At 43.4% G+C, this 23,453-nt stretch overlaps 1 protein-coding gene across 1 annotated transcript in view; it reads left to right on the top strand.

Moving 5' to 3' along the window:
- The window catches only part of LOC126473207 (uncharacterized), a 66,693-nt gene that overhangs the window by 30,823 nt on the left and 12,417 nt on the right, over window positions 1-23,453 (top strand). Inside the window, exon 3 of the mRNA XM_050100111.1 lies at window positions 13,633-13,845. Coding sequence (XP_049956068.1) covers window positions 13,633-13,845 — 213 coding nt within the window. The remainder of the gene's footprint in view (window positions 1-13,632; window positions 13,846-23,453) is intronic.

The raw sequence follows: 23,453 nt of genomic DNA, 5'->3' as shown, positions 1-23,453 counted from the left end.
CTTACGATGGCACTTATTCACTGGAATATTCGCAGCATTCGCTCCAACCGAGAGGACTTGAAGTTGCTGCTCCGCTTGCACCGTCCGCTTGTCGTAGCCCTCCAGGAAACGAAGCTACGCCCATGCGATCAAATTGCCTTGGCACACTACACCTCTGTGCGTTTTGACCTACCCCCTGTGGTAGGTATCCCAGCTCATGGAGGGGTTATGTTGCTGGTCCGGGATGATATTTACTACGATCCCATCACGTTGCACACCGGCCTGCAGGCAGTTGCCATCCGCATTACTCTCCCCACTTTTACGTTTTCCTTTTGTACCGTTTACACTCCATCGTCATCTGCCGTTACCAGGGCAGACGTGATGCAACTTATTGCTCAGCTACCTGCACCATTTTTGTTAACTGGAGACTTCAATGCCCACCATCCCCTTTGGGGCTCTCCAGCATCCTGCCCGAGGGGCTCCTTGTTAGCAGACCTTTTCAACCAGCTCGATCTTGTCTGCCTCAATACTGGCGCCCCTACTTTTCTTTCGGACACATCTCATACCTATTCCCATTTAGACCTCTCTATATGTACTCCCCAACTTGCACGCCGGTTTGAGTGGTATGCACTTTCTGATACATATTCGAGCGACCATTTCCCGTGTGTTATCCATCTCCTGCAGCATACTCCCTCTCCGTGCTCCTCTCGTTGGACCATCTCCAAGGCAGACTGGGAGCTCTTCTCTTCCAGGGCTACCTTTCAGGATCAAACCTTCACAAGCTGCGATCGTCAGGTCGCACACCTCACGGAAGTCATTCTCGCTGCTGCTGAATATTCCATCCCTCACCCTACTTCTTCTCCACGTCGCGTACCGGTCCCCTGGTGGACCGCAGCATGTAGAGATGCTTTACGTGCTCGTCGACGTGCTTTACGCACCTTTAAGCGCCACCCTACAGTGGCGAATTGTATTAATTATAAACGATTACGTGCTCAGTGTCGTCGTATTATTAAAGAAAGCAAGAAAGCCAGCTGGGCTGCTTTCACAAGCACCTTCAACAGTTCTACCCCTTCTTCTGTTGTCTGGGGTAGCCTGCGCCGGCTATCTGGCACTAAGGTCCACTCCCCAGTTTCTGGCTTGAAGGTCGCGAATGAAGTCCTTGTGGCCCCTGAGGCTGTCTCCAATGCCTTCGGCCGCTTTTTCGCCGAGGTTTCGAGCTCCGCTCATTACCACCCTGCCTTCCTCCCCCGCAAACAGGCAGAGGAGGCTAGGCCACCTGACTTCCGCTCCTCGAATTGTGAAAGTTATAATGCCCCATTCACCATGCGGGAACTCGAAACCGCACTTGGCCGATCACGGTCCTCCGCTCCAGGGCCTGATTCTATTCATATTCAGATGCTGAAGAACCTTTCTCCTGCGGGTAAAGGTTTTCTTCTTCGTACATACAATCGCATCTGGATTGAGGGACATGTTCCCGCATGCTGGCGCGAGTCTATTGTTGTCCCGATTCCTAAGCCGGGGAAGGACAAGCACTTGCCTTCCAGTTATCGACCTATCTCGCTTACCAGCTGTGTCTGTAAAGTGATGGAGCGAATGGTTAACTCTCGATTGGTTTGGCTGCTCGAGTCTCGACGCCTACTTACCAATGTACAATGTGGATTTCGAAGGCGCCGCTCTGCTGTTGACCATCTGGTTACCTTGTCGACCTTCATTATGAATAACTTCTTGCGGAAGCGCCCGACCGCGGCTGTGTTCTTTGATTTGGAGAAGGCTTACGACACCTGTTGGAGGGCGGGCATTCTCCGCACCATGCATACATGGGGCCTTCGCGGTCGCCTCCCTCTTTTTATTCATTCCTTTTTAATGGATCGACAGTTTCGGGTACGTGTGGGTTCTGTCCTGTCCGACACCTTTCGCCAGGAGAATGGGGTGCCGCAGGGCTCAGTTTTGAGCGTCGCTCTCTTCGCCATCGCGATCAATCCAATAATGGATTGCCTCCCAGCTGATGTATCAGGCTCCCTTTTCGTGGACGATTTTACCATCTATTGCAGCGCGCAGTGTGCACGTGTCCTGGAGCGCTGTCTTCAGCGTTCTCTTGACCGTCTTTACTCCTGGAGTGTCGCCAATGGCTTCCGTTTTTCTGCCGAGAAGACGGTCTGTATTAACTTCTGGCGCTACAAAGAGTTTCTCCCACCGTCCTTACGACTCGGTCCCGTTGCTCTCCCACTCGTGGAGACAATCAAATTTTTAGGCCTTACCTTTGACAGGAAACTTAGCTGGTCTCCACATGTGTCATATTTGGCCGCCCGTTGTACCCGTTCTTTAAATGTCCTCCGTGTTCTCAGTGGTATGTCGTGGGGAGCGGATCGAACCGTCCTACTTCGTCTATATCGGTCGATCGTCCGCTCCAAGCTGGATTATGGGAGCTTCGTATACTCCTCTGCACGGCCATCCATCTTACGCCGCCTCAACTCCATACAACATCGGGGTTTACGACTTGCGATCGGAGCATTTTATACCAGTCCCGTAGAGAGTCTTCATGCTGACGCTGGCGAATTGCCGCTCACCTACCGGCGCGATATACTGCTTTGTCGGTATGCCTGTCGGCTACTGTCAATGCCCGACCATCCGTCTTATCGTTCCTTTTTTGACGACTCTCTTGACCTTCAATACGGGTTGTATGTCTCTGCCTTGCTGCCCCCTGGAGTTCGCTTTCGTCGCCTCCTTCAACACCTTCATTTTTCACTCCCTGCAACCTTTCGAGTGGGCGAGAGCCGCACGCCACCTTGGCTCCAGGCTCAGGTCCGCGTTCACCTCGACCTCAGCTCGCTCCCAAAAGAGGTCACCTCCGGTTCGGTCTACCACTCCCGTTTTTTGGAACTTCGTTCGAAGTTCAACAACATGACTTTCATTTATACAGATGGCTCTAAGACCAATGACGGGGTCGGGTGTTCCTTTATTGTCGGGGCACAAAGTTTCCAATACCGGCTCCATGGCCATTGTTCGGTCTTCACAGCTGAGCTCTTTGCCCTCTACCAGGCTGTTCTTTACATCTGCCGCCACCGACATTCTGCTTATGTCATCTGCTCAGATTCCCTGAGCGCCATCCAGAGCCTCAGTGATCCGTACCCGGTTCACCCTTTCGTACACCGGATCCAACGCTCTCTTCAGCAGCTGGTGGACGTCGGTACGCCGGTTAGCTTTATGTGGGTTCCTGGCCATGTCGGTATCCCTGGGAACGAAGCTGCAGATGCCGCGGCCAAGGCTGCGGTCCTCCAGCCTCGGACGGCTTCTTGTTGTGTCCCTTCGTCCGACTTTAGCAGGGTCATTTGTCGGCGCGTTGTGTCGCTGTGGCATGCCGATTGGGCTGCACTTACCGACAACAAGCTTCGGGCCTTAAAACCTGTTCCCGTGGCTTGGACGTCCTCCTCACGCCCTTCTCGGCGGGAGGAGGTCGTTTTAGCAAGGTTAAGAATTGGACACTGCCGGTTCAGCCATCGCCATCTGCTGACGGCTGCGCCGGCGCCGTTCTGCCCATGTGGGCACTTGCTGACGGTTAGACACATTTTAATGTCCTGTCCTGATCTTAACACACTGCGCCTCGATCTTAACCTGCCTAATACTTTCGATGCCATTTTAGCGGATGACCCACGAGCAGCTGCTCGTGTTCTTTGTTTTATCAATTTGACACACCTCGCTAAGGACATTTGATGATGTTTTTTAATCCTATGCCTGTCAGTCTGTCTTTTATTGTGTTTTCCCTTTTAGTTGTTGTTGTCAACTTGTGCCTCGCGGTGCGTTCTTAGAGTAGTCAGGGCGCTAATGACCATTGAAGTTGTGCGCCCGAAAACCACAAAAAAAAAAAAAAAAAAAAAAAAAAAAAAACATCTCCCTCCTTACTCCAGTGGCTCCCCAAAATCCATAAACCCGGCAATCCTGGATGCCCCATTGTAGCTTTCTATTGTGCTCCTACCAAAAGAATTTTCACTCTTGTTGATCAACATCTCCAACCAATTGCCCAAAACCTAGCCTTCCCACATCAAAAATACTAAACACTTCCTTCACCAACTGTCCCTCATCCCCACCCCTCCTGGCTCCCTATTTGTCACTCTTGATGCCATCTCCCTACACAATGCCATTCCACATGTGTATGGCCTTGTCACTATCGAAACTATCTTTCCCAATGTCCTTCAGATTCCAAACTCGCTACCTCATTCCTTATATGCCTTACCAACAATATCCTGACACCCAACTACTTTTCCTTTGAAGGGAAGTTATACAAACAAATGCACAGCCCAGCTGTTGGCACATGCATGGCACCCTCTTATGCCAACTCATTTATGGACCGTCTAGAGAAAACCTTCCTGGACTCCCAAAGCTCCCAGCCCCTAGTCTGTCTCAGATTCATTGATGATATCTTCATGATCTGGACTCAAGACCAAGACACCCTTATCCAGGTTCTTCACAACCTTCTCTCCCATCTGCTTTGCCTGGTCCTCCTCCATCCTACGTGCCAACTTTCTGGACATTGACCTCCATGTCTTTGATGGTTTCATCCTCACTTCTCTCCCATTAAATACAATAACCAACAACAGTACTTCCATTTCAACAGCTGCCTTCCCCTATTTCAACAGCTGCCTTCCCTTCAATAACAAAAAATTCGTCCCATAATCCCATACAGCCTGGCCACCTGTGGACGACATATCTACAATGACGAGAACTCACTTGCCCAGTATACTGCACCAACACATAGGGTATAACCAAACCATTCCCCTGTCAGAGCTTTCTATATCATCATGCCCTAAAATGAGGGACACCCTACCCAAGGCCCTTCCCACCCCTCCTAAAGTGGTGTTTTATCAACCACCCAACTCACACATCATCCTAGTCCATCACTATGCCATTCCCACTCCTAACTGCATTCCACAGGGATCATATGCCTGGGGAAGATGTAGATGCAAGACCTTCACGATCCCCCCACCCAGCACTTCCTACTCCAGTCCTGTTACAGTGCTATCCAACCCAATCAGAAAACAGCTGTGTCATATACCATCTCTGCTGCAGACACTGCACAGCTCAATGTGACTACCAACCAGCTATCCACCAGGATGAATGGCCACCAAAAAACAGTTGCTAGGAACAAATTTGACCACTCAGTGGCAGAACATGCAGCTGAGCACATCGAAGAGGAAAAATGTATCATTACTACAATGTGACCTAAGCAAAGCGCCTGATTGCATTCCTGTTGACGAACTAATAAGAAATCTGGAGTGTTATGGGGAGTGTGGGAGCACATTAACTGTGATGCATTCTTATTTAAGCAACAGACAACAGTTTGTCTCAGTCAGAAACATAAATTCCTCCTTAATGGAAATCAGCAAAGGTGTTCCACAAGGATCTACTCGTGGACGCTTCTTCTTCATTGCAGCACTCAACAGTTTACCTAATAACATAGAGCATTATGTCATGTTATGTAGATGATACAACACTACTTACCACACACCAGAAAATCTCACAACTGAATAGGATAACAAAAGAAACTCTTGATACAGCCTTGGACTGGTTTGCAGCTACTAAACTCCTTTGTAATCGCAATAAAACCCAACAACGCATAATGGGAATGTCTAATGAAATAGAAAATAAGTCAGTGAAACTTTCGTGCATTTACATTGACTCCAGACTCCACTGGAAGGATCATACCAATCACAAATGTGAAAAAATATCTAGGATGTCATACCTGATTTTGAAGCTAAAGGATTTAGCTTGGATTATCTTAGGGTGACATATTTTGGAGTATTCCAGTCACATGTATCGTATGGTCTGATTGTATGGGGACACTCCCCTCACATCAAGAATATTACAAAAATACAAAAAAGTTCTGTGTATGATGTATAAAACAGGACACACAGAGCACTGACATCCTCTTTTTTCCAGACTAAGAATACTCACAATTATAACTTTATACTTTTGTGCCTGTGCTCTATGTTTAAATAATATTTCAGAATTTGCTGTTAGGAGAAAAATTCATGAATACATCAGAGCTAAGGCTAATTTAGATATACCAAGGCATAGGTTAGCAAGAACTGGAAATTCTCACAAAATGAATCCACTCAAAATTTTCAACAAATTGCCAGTCTGTGTTTGGTCAATGGATTTAAAAAAATCTTGAAATTAAATAGTACAGCCAGCTATCAGATCACCCATTCTACTGTATTACAGAATTCTTTGAGATACCTCGAGAGGATATTAGCATGTAACAAATTTTCCTATAGCCTACTGTATCATTATGTGGTATATTCATGCTTTGTATAATTATGCTTCTATATTTTGTATAATTATGAACTGTATACTCTATAACTTATGGACACTAGCTCTTAGAAATCTTCCTGTAGTGTATATTATTATTGTGGTGTGTAATATGTATAGTACAGTTAATTGACATCAGTTTACTTTATTACCATATACCCATATCAGTTATTAAATCCTGTATTATACAACAATGCTGAAGCCTATTTCAGTGTAAAATGATAAATGGTGAATAAAAATTCTTGATTCTTGAGCATAACACGCTCACTTTCAACGTTTGCTTCACAACTGAGGCTGTCTGAATCCTTTCCTCTGCCATCACCTTCTCTGAACTATGCAGATGGGAGCTGTCCCTGCAACACATCCTCTACTCTCATAATCTTCCTGGCCTTGGCCTCCGGTAACCCACTGTCCCCACAAACCCTCCACCCAACAGTTTCCCCTCCCTCTTTCCTGTCATTCCTTCGCAGTTTACAACCCGGTGTCACCTTCAGTGTACACTGCTCTCCACTGGCTCTCACAACCATGTGTCACATGCCTAGATTATGCATCTGCCACTCCTCCCTCCAGCATTCGTAGCTGGCAAACCGGCTGCATCCCTCTGAGTCGCTAGCCACTCATCCCCAACTCTTCTCTATGCCTCTTGCCTGCCTTTTTCCCCTCTATCCACTCTACCCGACACAACTCCCACCCCACCCTAGTCCACCTGCTACAATTTGGCACTGGCATTGTGTGTCTATTTTTTCAAGAAATTCAGAAATGTCTGCTTGTGTCTGTGTATGTGCGGATGGATATGTGTGTGTGTGCGCGAGTGTATACCTGTCCTTTTTTCCCCCTAAGGTAAGTCTTCCCGCTCCCGGGATTGGAATGACTCCTTACCCTCTCCCTTAAAACCCACATCCTTTCGTCTTTCCCTCTTTCCTGACGAAGCAACCGTTTGTTGCGAAAGCTCGAATTTTGTGTGTAAGTTTGTGTTTGTTTGTGTGTCTATCGACCTGCCAGCGCTTTTGTGCGCACACACACCTCATATGCTCATGATTGCCATTTCTGGCAGCTTGGTCTGGAATGCAACTGTCACGTACAGTGGAAGCAGTTTTCTGGAGGGTATGGGAAGGGGAAGGGATAACAGAGTGTGGCTGGGAGGGGGGGGGGGGGCTGTATGGTGGAGCTTGCAAAGACTGGACAGCTATCAGGCACAGTGTAGGAGATTATATGGGGTGAAAGGGGGGGGGGGGTGAGGGGAATGGGTAATGAAAAAGAAGAGGGGTGGAGAAGGGGAAAAATGGGTTGGTGTGTTGGTAGAGGGCAGCACACAGAGAGGATGGGAGACAAGAATAGGGAAGAGGTGATAGGACGGAGGGGATGAAACCCATTGGGTGGAGAGTGTGGGGACAGTAGGTTATCATGGGTTGAGGCTGGGATAACTATGGAAGCAGAGAATGTGTTATAAGAGTAACTCCCAACTACACAGTTCAGAAGATTTGGTGAAGGAAGGATTCAGATGACCAGGGTAGTGAGGCAGCCATTGAAATCAAGCCTGTTATGTTCAGCAGCATGTTGTGTCACAGGGTGGTCTGCTTTGCTCTTGCTGCCCACAGTTTGGCAGTGGCCATTTATCCTGGCGGACAGCTAGTTGTTAGTCACACCAATATACGAGGGTTGGAACTTTAGTAGTGGCAACTTTAATAGTGGCAGTTTGAGCGGCGCGGTCTATTGCTCGATGAATTTGTAACAGTTCTGAAGTGAATGCCATGAAGTATTTCCTTCAGTTTAGAAATAGAGTTGAACTCACAAGGGCTTAAGTCGGGGGAGTGCAGTAGGTGGTATAACACTTAGCAGCCCCATCAGTCAAATAAATCAGTAACAGCTTGCACTGTACGTGCTTGAGCATTGTCCTGCAAAATTATGGTCAGGTCCTGCAGAAAGTGTCATCACTTCTGTCCCTAAGGTGGTCGTAGGTTGTGTTCCAAAAATGAACAGCATAGAGACAGAAGTGATGGCACTTTCTGCAGGACCTGACCATAATTTTGCAGGACAATGCTCAAGCACGTACAGTGCAAGCTGTTACTGATTTATTTGACTGATGGGGCTGCTAAGTGCTACACCATCTACTGCACTTCCCTGACTTAAGCCCTCATGTGTTCAACTAGATTTCTAAACTGAAGGAAACACTTCACGGCATTCACTTCAGAATTGCTACAAATTCGTTGGGCAATAGTACATGCCGCTCAAACTGTCAACACATTTTGAAACATTTATCTATTTTGTACAAGCTGTAAAAAAATAGTTGCCACTATTAAAGTTCCAACCCTCATAAAATGCTGTGCAATGATTGCAGCAAAGCTGGTATATGACATGGGTGCTTTCACAGGTGATCCAGTCTCTGAGGGGGTAAGATAAGCCTGTGACAGGACTGGAATAGGAAGTTCTGATCGGGTGAATTGGGTAAGTCTTGCACCTGGGTCTTTCCACAGGGATATGATCTGTGTGGCAGGGGTTTGAGACTGGGAGTGGCATAGGGATGGACTGTAGGAAGAGTCGTAGATAGGATGTCCCTCATTTCAGGGCATGATGTTAGGTAATCAAAGCACTGGTGAAGATCTGTGGTTCAGTTGTTCCAGTCCAGGATGGTATTGGGCATCAGAGGGGGCACTCTTCTGTAGCTGTTTCTTGGGGGTGTTGGGGGAATTGGGGGTGTGAGGGAAAAATGGCAAGGGAGACCTGTTTGTGTACTAGTTCTGGGGGTTAGTGCCTGTCTTTGAAGGCCTTGGTAGGACCCTCAGCATTCTGAGCAAGGGAGTTCTTGTCACAGCAGGTATGCTACCCCAGGTGGCCAGGCTGCATGGAAGGGATTTTTTGGTGTGGAAGGGATGACAGCTGTCAAATGGAGGTATTGTTGGTGGTTGGTGGGTTTAATGTGGACAGAGATGTGGATAGAGCCATCAGAGAGGAGCAGGTCAATGTCCATGAAGATGGCATGCCAGTTTGATATGGACCAGGTGAAGCGGATGAGAGAGAATGTGTTCAGGTTGTGAAGGAATGACAATTGGATTTCTTGGACCTGAGTCCAGATCATCAAGATATTATCAATGGATATGAACCAGACCAGGGGTTTGACATTTTGGGAGGCTGAAAGATCTCCTCTGGGTGGCCTATAGACAGGAGACAGGTTGGCATGGGGGGAGGGGGGGGGGGTGCTATGCAAGTGCCCATAGCTGTGCTGCTGATTTGTTTGCGTACACACATCTACATCACTTCCCTTCAAAGGAGAAGTAGTTGAGAGTTAGTTATAGAGCATTCCAGAAACGATCTCCATAATAATCTGCTGACATCCTCCTGTTGCCTCAGGGCTCCACTATTCAACACCTGCCCTTCTCACAGTGCTTCTCGTCATCAACCCCCCATAACACCCGGATCCTACCTTGCTGACCTTCCCAACTTGCCACATCCCCCCCAAAACTCTGTACCAACACTCCACCAATCTAGAGCTGAAAGGTTCCTGTAATACAGTTGTTAACCTTTCCACCGAAACCCTCAGCCCCACAGAAGTTTCAGTGCTATCCAACAGCCTCACCTTTAGTGCTGCACCCAAATTTAACCATGTTGGACCTGTCAAAGACCTACTCTTCTTCTGATCCCCACAGTGGAAACAATTCTCTGCCTCCAGTCCCTCCAACTTAAGCCAACCTGATCCCAATGTTGAACCCCCCACCCCTCTCGCAGGTCATTCTACCATCCAACCATGACCCTCCACCCCCTCCAATCTAACCTCCTCTTGGTCACCTTCCAGGAAATCATTACCTCCAAATTGGCTTCACCCTCCTTCTTCAGTACACCAACCTTTCAGCAGAAGAAAGACAGCTCTACACAACCTCAAAACAAATCCTGATGTAATCATTCTTCCTGCAGACAAAGGTTTCACCACTGTTATTGTGAATTGCAATAACTACCTGGTGGAGGGCCTCCGCCAATTATCTGATTCCTCCGTCTATTATCTCTGCCAGAATGATCCCATCCCAGAAGTCCAACATAACCTTCAATCCCTGCTTAAAACATTAGGCTCTTCCCAGAACCTCTACCCTTAATTCATTTCCCTCCTCACCCCTATGACAACCTGCACACCCACTTTCTACATGCTGCCCAAAAACCAGAAACCCACAATCCTAGATGCCCCATTGTGGCAGGTGATTTTGCCTGCATTGAAAGTATTTCAGCCTTCACTGACCAACACCTCCAACCAATTGCCCGTAATCTACCGGTAGCCTCCCAGATCAAAGATACTAAACTGTACTACATAGTACTAATTAACAATGAGGTTTTAAACTATAAAATTAGTTTTTGTATCTAGGGCAGTTGTAGGTAATGATTGATTGAGCAAAAAGAGCTCTGATTTTGAAAACTATTATTTTCTGATGTATGTGGAAATGAATGTTTGTCATCTACACCTACATACCCTGTACTAGGGTCATTTTCTTTCGTGTTCCATTGGCAAATAGAGCAAGGGAAAACTGAGTCTACATGCCTCCATATGAACCCTAATTTCTCTTATCTTCATGGTCCTTGTATTAAATTACATTGGTTGCAGTACAGTTGTTCTGCTGTCAGCTCAAATCTACATCTACCTCTACATCCATACTCCGCAAGCCACCTGACTGTGTGTGGCGGAGGGTACCTTGAGTACCTCTATCGGTTCTCCCTTCTATTCCAGTCTCGTATTGTTCGTGGAAAGAAGGATTGTCGGTATGCTTCTGTGTGGGCTCTAATCTCTCTGATTTTATCCTCATGGTCTCTTCGCGAGATATACGTAGGAGGGAGCAATATACTGCTTGACTCTTCGGTGAAGGTGTTTTTGTTGTTGTTGTGGTCTTCAGTACAAACTTCTCTTCTCCCCAATCCTATTCAATACTTCCTCATTAGTTATGTGATCTATCCATCTAATCTTCAGCATGTTCTCGAAACTTTAACAAAATGCCGGTTTTCTAAATTTTATCAGTATTGTTCCTTCAAAATAACGTCACCTTCCCACCAGGGATTCTCATTTGAGTTCCCGAAGGATTTCCATAATACTTGTGCATTGTTTGAACCTACTGATAACAAATCTAGCAGCCCACCTCTGAATTGCTTCAATGTCTTCCTTTAATCCAACCTCGTCCGGCTCCCAAACACTCGAATAGTACTTAAGAATAGGTCGCACTGGTGTCCTATATGTTGATGAGCCACACTTTTCTAAAATTCTCCCAATAAGCCTACATATTTAAATGACATGACAGTGTCAAGCAGCACACTACATATGCTGTCTATCACACTTCCCTGAGGTACTCCTGATGATACCCATGTCTCTAATGAACACACGCCATCGAGGACTGTGTACTGGGTTCTGCTACTTAAATCTCCAAGGTACTCATATATCTGGGTACCTATTCATTATGCTTATATGTTTCTTAACAGTTTGCAGTGGGACACAATATCAAATATTTTTCGGAAATCTAGAAATATGGAGTATGCCTGTTGCCCTTCATCCACAATTCGTCATATCATGTGAGAAAAGGGCAAGCTGAGTTTCACACACGTGAAGCTTTCTAAAACTGTGCTGATCTGTGGACAAAAGCTTTTCTGTCTCAAGGAAAGTTGTTATATTCAGACCGAGAAAAGTTCAAAAATTTTGCAGCAAACTGATGTTAAAGGTATTAGCCTGCAATTTTGCAGGTTCATTCTTTTATCCTTCTTATATAGAGGAATAACCTGCTCTTTTTTCCACTTGCTTGGGACTTTGCAATAGGCAAGAGATTCTAGATAAATGCAAGCTAAATAAGGGCCAACACCACAGAGTATTCTTTGTGAAACTGAATTGGGAATCCTTTCAGACCTGTCGACTTATTTATTTTCAACTCTTTCAGTTGTTTCTCTATGTCAGGGATGCCTATTACTATGTCCACTGTATGGGAGTCTCAGTTATGGTCAAATGATAGTATATTTGTGCAATTCTCCTGCAAGAATGATTTCTTAAATGTGAAATTTAAAACTTTGGCTTTCTTTTTGTTGTCTTCTGCTGGCACACCAGACTGATGTACAAATGACTGCACAGAAGTCTTAAGACCCGCTTAGCAATTTTACATAGGACCAGTATTTTCTTGGGTTCTCGGACAGATCTTTTGCCAAGGTATGAAGGTGATAGTTGTTATACGCTTTTTGCATAGACCTGTTTACAGACACGTCGATCTCTACTGACCTTTTTTCTGTTGTCATTTGCATGTTCTTTGAACCGAGAGTGCAACAGCTCATGCTAACTCAGCATTTTCCAGATTTTGTTGTTAAACTGTGGTGGGTCTTTTCCATTCCTAATCCAGTTACTAGGCGCATACTCATACCCCTTGTGAGCACAGTTTTCACTCCATTTAAACTTTGCTCATAATTCCTCTCTGACCCTCATACTGAACTGAAATGATGTCATTTCGCTGTGTAAGTGAGACACAAACAATTGCTTATCTGCTCTTTCTAGCATAAATACTCTCCTAGCCTTCTTCACTGATGTATCAACTTCAGTAACCATAGTTGCTACGATGACTACGTGGCAGTGAGACATTGACTTTCAATTTGAAAATTGTTCAGAGGTGAAGGTTTATCTATCAACAGAGATATCACATATTGGGGGCTTACAAAGGGGGAAAGGGAAACCAGTTGGGATATAAGTTTTGTGACTGTAATGAATATATGAAACTGTGGTAGATGATGACTGTAACCAGGCAAATGAGTGGCATGTAAACCAACGATGTTCTTTGTCGGATTAAAAGATATAGGTAGAGATTGAGGAGATGACGTAATGAAAAGTGTATAGACGACATTAGAAAATATGGTGCAGCATGAATGTATATCACTCAACACTGTAATGCATGCAAAATTCTGGAAAAGGCATCTCTCTCACAAATGGCTGATGGTGACAGTGACAGCATACCTTCATGGGGTTTGAGAGACTCCATCTTTCATCAGGCAGCAGCTCCTGATGGTGCCTAATGCATACAGCTCATTTGTCACCTTTCAGTGACTGAAACAGTTACTCACCTGCAAATGGAGGGAAGTTATATTAATTGTCCACAAGCACTAGTTTCTTTCACACACTCCAGCAAACACAGTCCCTCAGTGCAGTTGGGTATGCATTGCAGTTATGACGTAGCTATTTGTGTTCATGTTTGTTTGTTTTGTTTGTGTGTGTGTGTTGGGGGGGGGGGGGGGGGCATGGGGCTCAATTATCACTGTGTAGAACTGGAAGTCTAATTTGTCATTGTGTGTCCATGAATTTGATGACAATTTTGAGTTATCTTCCAATAATAAAATTATTCTCTCTTTCAGGTCTGCGCATGGCACAAAAAATAGAAAGAATTGCTACTCATTACCATATTGCTGAGGCATTAGATGATCTCGTGGCATGTGCAGCACAAAATCCGCTTATAGCACTTTTCATTATTGCTGTAATAGCATCATGTGGACTACCAGTTTTGATATTCTTGTTGTTTGTAATTATCTCGTTCCTTATTACATTCACGGGATTTGTTTTCATTGAAGGTAAGAATAAAAATGTGTGTGTGTGTGTGTGTGTGTGTGTGTGTGTGTGTGTGTGTGTCATAGTTATACTGCCTGATCAAAAGTATCTGGACACTCCTATGTTATGTGAAATTGACCACTTGATGTCACCGGAAGCAGATGCATCTATATAAAAGGAGACAGAGTGTATTGTATTGTCATTAGGGAAGCACTAACAGCAGAATTTGTTGGTCAGGACAGCTCAGTGACTTTGAACATGTTTTAGCTATTGGGTGTCACCTGAGTAAAATATCCACTGAGTACATTTCAATCATTCTGAAGCTGCCCAAGTCAATTGTTGGTGATGTGACTGTAAAATGGAAAGGAACAATCATGACTAAACCAAGTCCAGGCAAACCTCACATACTGACAGACAGCCACTGTTAAGCATAGTGTGGAATGGATATAAAAAATCACATTAAATCGGCAAGAGGAGTCACTCGTGAGTTTTAAAGTGCTACCAGCTGTCCAGATAGCATAGTGACACTGCATAGGGGTTTAAGAAGAATGGGGTACACTGGTTGAGCAGCTCCTAACAAGCCACATACTTCTCTAGTCAGTGCTAAGTGACACTTAAGGTGGTGTAACTAGCAATGCCACTGAACAGTGGATAACTGGAAATGAGTGATTTGGGGTGATGAATCGTGCTTTACCCTGTGGCAGTCCAATGGGAGGGTGTGGGCTTGGTGAATAACTGGAGAATACTATTTGGTATCATGTGTTGTGCCAACAGTGAAGTACAGTTGAGGTTGTGTTGCACTTAAAAAAATGCTAAATATAGAAGGATATGAACACATTTGACAGCACTGTGTACTGGTTACATTAGAGCAACAGTTTGTAGATGTGATGATTTTATCAACAGGACAATGCACCCTGTCATAAAATAGCATCTGTAAGGCCGTGGTTTATGGACAATAACATTTCTGAAATAGAACGACCTGCCAGAGTCCCAACTTGAACTCAACGGAACATCTTCGGGAGGAGTTAGAAGGACGTTGTCGCTCCAGATCCAAATACCCAACATTCAGCTCTTAAGGCATGGGCTGCCATTCCTTCAGACATCTCATTGAAAGTGCCCCCAGCAGCATTCAAACTATCACAAAGGTGAAGAGTGGACACATCCCATATTAATGCCCACTCTTGCAGGGTTGTTACTAGGAATCTTTAGACTTTGTTTTGCCTGGCAAAAATAGTTTCAGTTGTGGTAGTCAGTTGTAAATTTTAGTGGTATGTAGTACCCATAAGTCAGTAGACACCAGCAGTTTGAGGTTACATTGTTTTTTGTTATGTGAGGAACAATGAATAGAAACTTCCTGGCAGATTAAAACTGTGTGCCGTACTGAGACTCAAACTCGAGACCTTTGCCTTTCACGGGCAAGTGCTGTATCACCGAACTACCCAAGCACGACTCATGCCCCGTCCTCACAGCTTTACTTCTGCCAGTACCTCGTCTCCTACCTTCCAAACTTTACAGAAGCTCTCCTGCGAATCTTGCAGAACTAGCACTCCTGAAACAAAGACAGTTTTAATCTGCCAGGAAGTTTCATATCGACACACACTCCACTGCAGAGTGAAAATCTCATTCTGGAAACATCCCCCAGGCTGTGGCTAAGCCATGTCTCCGCAATATCCTTTCTTTCAGGAGTGCTAGTTCTGCAAGGTTCGCAGGAGAGCTTCTGTAAAGTTTGGAAGGTAGGAGACGAGGTACTGGCAGAAGTAAAGCTGTGAGGACGGGGCGTGAGTCGTGCTTGGGTAGCTCGGTTGGTAGAGCACTTGCCCACGAAAGGCAAAGGTCCCGAGTTTGAGTCTCGGTCTGGCACACAGTTTTAATCTGCCAGGAAGTTTCATATCGGTGCACACTCCGTTGCAGAGTGAACATCTCATTCTGGAAACAACCCCCAGGCTGTGGCTAAGCTATGTCTCCGTAATATCCTTTCTTTCAGGAGTGCTAGTTCTGCAAGGTTCGCAGGAGAGCTTCTGTAAAGTTTGGAAGGTAGGAGACGAGGTACTGGCAGAAGTAAAGCTGTGAGGACCGGGCGTGAGTCGTGCTTGGGTAGCTCAGTTGGTGGAGCACTTGCCCGCGAAAGGCAAAGGTCCTGAGTTCGAGTCTCGGTCCGGCACACAGTTTTAATCTGCCAGGAAGTTTCATATTGGCGCACACTCTGCCGCAGAGTGAAAATCTCATTCTGGAATGAATAGAAAGTTAATTACAGAACAGTCTGTATTTGTTTTGCAAACATGACCAAAATTACAATGTTTATTATTTGTTTGTGGAACATTTTCTGAATATCCAACCTCCATCTCAACAAGGTATTTCAGATCAAATTTAAGATTTGAAGGAATGGGTTGGTAACAGAGCTTCCTTGTTCAAGTAGACAAAAGTCTGTTACTGTAGAAGAGAATCTAAATGTTGTTACACAGTGTTTTGTACAATCACTGACCAAATATCAGAAAAGCATCCAAGGATTATGGAATAACAAGAAAAAGCCTAATAAAGGTTCAGAAAAAGCTGAAATTGAGACCAAGAAGCTGATCCCAAGTTTTACTAAAGCATTCTTTGGAGTGACAAAGTGATTGTTAATGTGAATGGCATAGTGAACAGACATAACTAGTGACTACTGGAATTCTATGAATTACCATGTGCCTATGGAGTCAGTTAAAGTTTAATGATTTGAGTGTATAGCCATGGATTTTCATCAGTGTGTCCGTTCTCTAAATTACCTGAATATTCTTTAAAAAGAGTTGCTAGAACTGGGAGATAGTTCACTTTTTGAACTTTTGCAACCAGTTAAGGAAAAGTTCATATGGCAACAAGATGGTGCATTCCCACATTATCGGTATTGTGAGAGACTTTCCAAATGAAAATGTTGATGAATGGATTGGCAGACAAGAGCTATTGAATGACATCCATGATACCCACGTATCACACCCATGGATTTTTCGGTCTGGAGTATACTAAAATATGAGGATTATTCAATCAAGACTCATTATGTTGGGCATTTGAAGCAACAAATCCTACCAGAATTTGAAAACCTACAGTCTCAGGAGCTATGCAAAAAAAAAGGGGGGGGGGGGGGGAAATCAGTGTTGGAAACATGTAATATGTACTTAGAACAGCATGGGAACCACGTATTTTGTAGGGTCATTGAACTCTACATATGTATTTCTGTGTTGATAATAAATTGGTTATTTTCATTTGTTTAGTATTATTGCACCAAACATATTTTTAACAACTGACTTATGCCCACTTTATATGTGTCTGAATAGCTGTGATTAGATGATGTACGTACTCTGTTGCATGTGTTCATGAGGCTTTGATTTTTCTGTTAATCAAACCTAACTTTTACATTACTGAATTCATGTTCTGTGGTGTAAACATTTATGTAGGGCCAGTGATTTAGTATTTAAACTCAATTCTTATCTATTTAATTTGTTTGTCTATGCGATTTTTGTTCAGTTGTCTTTAAACCAGTTGTTTACCAATAACCTGAATAGGTTCAGTTACTGTTTCTACACATTTCTTTGGTTCATAGTACTCCTTTCTTTCGTTCGCAGATATTTATGGATAGTTTCGATAGTCAGTACTCTAAACATTTATAAATTGTAAATATATTAAGTTACTCACACAATGTAGGCTTCTATGGCCAGTATTGTCTTCACTTAAAACTTCTTGGCTGATAGGCCGTGGTCGATGTATAAAACTCTCCCCTGACATTGTGTCTCCGACTGCGGGAGATGTCCTCAGAGGCAAAGTGGTGAACTGCAAGGAGAACTTCAGGAAGTACTGATTATAGGCAGTGCAGAGGGCACCACAGTCCATCAAGCAGCATCAGCTATGGGACTGTCTCTGGTAATACAAACATTCTCAGTTGAAAGTAATCGATCGTCACGCTGATTTCCAAATTTTATGCAGTTTAACACCTTCCTCTTTTCTGTTAAAATTATTATGGTGTTTATCAATCTCGACAGCATATCTACACATACACGCATAATAATGCGAGGTTTTAGACATAACGCTCGTCTCGCTGAATTTTATTTCATGATTAACTTCCTGGTAAATCTGTTCTGCTACAGCTGACATCCATGTGACGCAGGCGGTAATTCCTCCTATGTTCAACAAGACGGGATTAATACTTCTCTTTGTGGAACTGATATAAACCTGTCCATAACTAAAAGGAATTTTATATACCCCCGGTGTAGTCAAATGATGATGTGCATCTTTTGCCGATCTTAATATTCTTTTATTTTCCTGGTGGGTCTGAAAATAATCTTCACATCTATCTCCTTGCTAGAATAGCCATTCTTCATGAAAATCAACCATAGATGTTCAGTCTTGTCTTTTACATACTCGGTTTCTGCAATTTCTCATATTTTAAATAAACAGGTTCACAAATTTTGTACAACCTGTCTACCAAGGTTTTTATTACACCTCTTTTTCGTCTAGGCTGGTGGCTTGTATCTTTATGCAAATAACGATCAGTATGTGTAGCCTTTGTATTCACCTTATGGCCCAACATTCCATCCCCTCGTTTAATCACACACACATCCTGAAAATTCAGTTGTGTCCATAGTAAATTGGATTTTCGGATTAATGCTGTTTAGATGTATCAGAAAGGTATCCAACTCCATTGCTCCATGTGTCCATACTACGAAAGTGTCATCGACTTAGTAATACCATTTGGCTGGTCTCTTACTGGCAGTCTGTTCATAAGTCACTATTGTATTGAAAGTAGATTGTGGTTAGGCAGTGTCAGAATAATGCCACAATGTCCGTTGGAAAAATATCCGCTATGCATGAGGTAGCTTCATTTACCAGAATCATGATGAACAGCTACCCAGTATCAAAACTAACGAGGATATGATCCGGGCCCATGCTCATTTCCTTTAACTTGCCAGTGAAATGAGCTGAATTTTTAATATGACATGAAGTTGCAGCAATGAGGCAAGATGTCTACCTAACTCATGGGTGGGACCACCTACAATGCTGACAATTGGCGTCAAAGGAACTTAAGGTTTATGTACTTTTCATCTCCACTTGGTTATTAGTAATGCTATGCAGTGTGGTGATTGGAGTAAGATTGGTGGTCTAATGATCAAAACTATGGAAGTTAGAGCAGAAATAACAGTAAACAGACAGAAGTAGTAGTTCGATAACTTACAGAAGAACATTTCGGGAGGACAATTCTAGTACTGTTATTAACCTGTCTGATAAAGATGTGTCAAAAGTTGAAATTTCTGTACTAGCTAAAGGAGGAAATTTTGCTATGATGCACAAAAATGTACCCACTGAGGATACTGTGGCAAATATTGAGGCAAGTATCTGTCAGCTTCCACAGCAGTCCACTGATATAATTAGGATGGAAACGGGTAGGATTTTACATACATCTAAATCACTGAACAGTAATTTGTCGCAGGCACAAAGGAAGGTGCTGAGGCATGTTAACGCAAATAAAAACATTATTGTCCTTACTGCAGATAATGGTAGTGCCACCGTCATATTGAAGAGTGATGACTATCATGGAAAGGTCAATGATATTTTGGTTTCCTCCAATTACAAAAATCTTCAGAAGGATCCGACTATGAAGATTTTAGAAATAACCAATCAACTGATGAAAGAGTCTTCATTCTCCTCTGACGATAAGAAGCTGCTTTCTAAAACAGTAGAGTACCCTTCTAGACTCTATGGATTACCCAAAGTGCATAAACCTGAAGTTAAGTAGACATCTTGCCTTATTCCTGCAACCTTATGTTGGTAGGTTTGAGTCATATTAAAAATTCAGCTCATTTCGTTAACAAGTTAAAGGAAATGAGTGTGGGCCCAGATGATATCCTCGTTAGTTTTGATATTGTGTCGCTGTTTACCATGATTCTGGTAAACAAAGCTATCTCGTGCGTAGCGGATATTTTTCCTACAATATTGTGGCATTATTCAGACACTGCCTCACCATAACCTACTTTCAATAGAATAGTGAATTTTACGAACAGATTGACGGGGTGGCTATGGGTAGTTCTCTTAGTCCTGCTGTGGCTAACTTATTTATCGAGACTTTTGAATAATGAGCATTGCAGACTGCCAGTAAGAAACCAGCCAGATGGTATTGCTGCGTCGATGTCACTTTCGTAGTATGGACACATGGAGCAGAGGAGTTGGGTACCTTTCTGATACATCTAAACAGCATTAATCCAAAAATGTAATTTACTGTGGAGACAGATAGTAATGGGCAATTAAATTTTCTGGATGTGTCTGTGATTAAATGACGGGATGGAACGATGGGCCATAAGGTATATAGAAAGGCCATACATTCTGATTGTTATCTGCATAAAGATTCAAACCACCACCATACACAAAAAAGTGGTGTAATAAAAACCTTGGTAGACGGCGTACAAAATTTGTGAACCTTTTATTTAAAAGATGAGAAATTTGTGCATCTGTTTATTTAAAAGATGAGATTGAACATCTATGGTCAATTTTCATAAAGAATGGCAATTCTAGCAAGGAGATTGACTGGGCACTTCGCTCTAGGCAGAGAATCAGGAGCAACAATGAACAATAGCCACCCTATGGTAAGGTAAAATAGTCCCCCATTCGGATCTCCGGGCGGGGACTACTCAAGAGGATGTCGTTATCAGGAAAAAGAAAACAGGCGTTCTACGGATCGGAGCGTGGAATGTCAGATCCCTTAATCGGGTAGGTAGGTTAGAAAATTTAAAAAGGGAAATGGATAGGTTGAAGTTAGATATAGTGGGAATTAGTGAAGTTCGGTGGCAGGAGGAACAAGACTTCTGGTCAGGTGACTACAGGGTTATAAACACAAAATCAAATAGGGGTAATGCAGGAGTAGGTTTAATAATGAATAGGAAAATAGGAATGCGGGTAAGCTACTACAAACAACATAGTGAACGCATTATTGTGGCCAAGATAGATACGAAGCCCACGCCTACTACAGTAGTACAAGTTTATATGCCAACTAGCTCTGCAGATGATGAAGAAATTGAAGAAATGTATGATGAAATAAAAGAAATTATTCAGATTGTGAAGGGAGACGAAAATTTAATAGTCATGGGTGACTGGAATGCGAGTGTAGGAAATGGGAGAGAAGGAAACATAGTAGGTGAATATGGATTGGGGGACAGAAATGAAAGAGGAAGCCGCCTGGTCGAATTTTGCACAGAGCACAACATAATCATAACTAACACTTGGTTTAAGAATCATGAAAGAAGGTTGTATACATGGAAGAACCCTGGAGATACTAAAAGGTATCAGATAGATTATATAATGGTAAGACAGAGATTTAGGAACCAGGTTTTAAATTGTAAGACATTTCCAGGGGCAGATGTGGACTCTGACCACAATCTATTGGTTATGACCTGTAGATTAAAACTGAAGAAACTGCAAAAAGGTGGGAATTAAAGGAGATGGGACCTGGATAAACTAAAAGAACCAGAGGTTGTACAGAGATTCAGGGAGAGCATAAGGGAGCAATTGACAGGGATGGGGGAAATAAATACAGTAGAAGAAGAATGGGTAGCTTTGAGGGATGAAGTAGTGAAGGCAGCAGAGGATCAAGTAGGTAAAAAGACGAGGGCTAGTAGAAATCCTTGGGTAACAGAAGAAATATTGAATTTACTTGATGAAAGGAGAAAATATAAAAAGTAAGTGAAACAGGCAAAAAGGAATACAAACGTCTCAAAAATGAGATCGACAGGAAGTGTAAAATGGCTAAGCAGGGATGGCTAGAGGACAAATGTAAGGATGTAGAGGCCTATCTCACTAGGGGTAAGATAGATACCGCCTATAGGAAAATTAAAGAGACCTTTGGAGATAAGAGAACGACTTGTATGAATATCAAGAGCTCAGATGGAAACCCAGTTCTAAGCAAAGAAGGGAAAGCAGAAAGGTGGAAGGAGTATATAGAGGGTCTATACAAGGGCGATGTACTTGAGGACAATATTATGGAAATGGAAGAGGATGTAGATGAAGATGAAATGGGAGATATGATACTGCGCGAAGAGTTTGACAGAGCACTGAAAGACCTGAGTCGAAACAAGGCCCCCGGAGTAGACAATATTCCATTGGAACTACTGACGGCCGTGGGAGAGCCAGTCCTGACAAAACTCTACCATCTGGTGAGCAAGATGTATGAAACAGGCGAAATACCCTCAGACTTCAAGAGGAATATAATAATTCCAATCCCAAAGAAAGCAGGTGTTGACAGATGTGAAAATTACCGAACTATCAGCTTAATAAGTCACAGCTGCAAAATACTAACACGAATTCTTTACAGACGAATGGAAAAACTAGTAGAAGCCAACCTCGGGGAAGATCAGTTTGGATTCCGTAGAAACACTGGAACACGTGAGGCAATACTGACCTTACGACTTATCTTAGAAGAAAGATTAAGGAAAGGCAAACCTACGTTTCTAGCATTTGTAGACTTAGAGAAAGCTTTTGACAATGTTGACTGGAATACTCTCTTTAAAATTCTAAAGGTGGCAGGGGTAAAATACAGGGAGCGAAAGGCTATTTACAATTTGTACAGAAACCAGATGGCAGTTATAAGAGTCGAGGGACATGAAAGGGAAGCAGTGGTTGGGAAAGGAGTAAGACAGGGTTGTAGCCTCTCCCCGATGTTGTTCAATCTGTATATTGAGCAAGCAGTAAAGGAAACAAAAGAAAAATTCGGAGTAGGTATTAAAATTCATGGAGAAGAAATAAAAACTTTGAGGTTCGCCGATGACATTGTAATTCTGTCAGAGACAGCAAAGGACTTGGAAGAGCAGTTGAATGGAATGGACAGTGTCTTGAAAGGAGGATATAAGATGAACATCAACAAAAGCAAAACAAGGATAATGGAATGTAGTCTAATTAAGTCGGGTGATGCTGAGGGAATTATATTAGGAAATGAGGCACTTAAAGTAGTAAAGGAGTTTTGCTATTTGGGGAGCAAAATAACTGATGATGGTCGAAGTAGAGAGGATATAAAATATAGGCTGGCAATGGCAAGGAAAGCGTTTCTGAAGAAGAGAAATTTGTTAACATCCAGTATTGATTTAAGTGTCAGGAAGTCATTTCTGAAAGTATTCGTATGGAGTGTAGCCATGTATGGAAGTGAAACATGGACGATAAATAGTTTGGACAAGAAGAGAATAGAAGCTTTCGAAATGTGGTGCTACAGAAGAATGCTGAAGATTAGATGGGTAGATCACATAACTAATGAGGAAGTATTGAATAGGATTGGGGAGAAGAGAAGTTTGTGGCACAACTTGACCAGAAGAAGGGATCGGTTGGTAGGACATGTTCTGAGGCATCAAGGGATCACCAATTTAGTATTGGAGGGCAGCGTGGAGGGTAAAAATCGTAGAGGGAGACCAAGAGATGAATACACTAAGCAGATTCAGAAGGATGTAGGTTGCAGTAGGTACTGGGAGATGAAAAAGCTTGCACAGGATAGAGTAGCATGGAGAGCTGCATCAAACCAGTCTCAGGACTGAAGACCACAACAACAACAACATGGTAAGGTTTTTCTTCTGACCATTTTTAAGGACACAGATCACATTTCCCTCCAGGAAAATAAGAGTGTTTAAGATCG

This window comes from Schistocerca serialis, chromosome 4 (assembly GCF_023864345.2).
Source record: "Schistocerca serialis cubense isolate TAMUIC-IGC-003099 chromosome 4, iqSchSeri2.2, whole genome shotgun sequence".
Taxonomy (NCBI): domain Eukaryota; kingdom Metazoa; phylum Arthropoda; class Insecta; order Orthoptera; family Acrididae; genus Schistocerca; species Schistocerca serialis.
The sequence above is the reverse complement of the archived record's forward strand: the minus strand, read 5'-3'. Positions and strand labels throughout refer to the sequence as shown.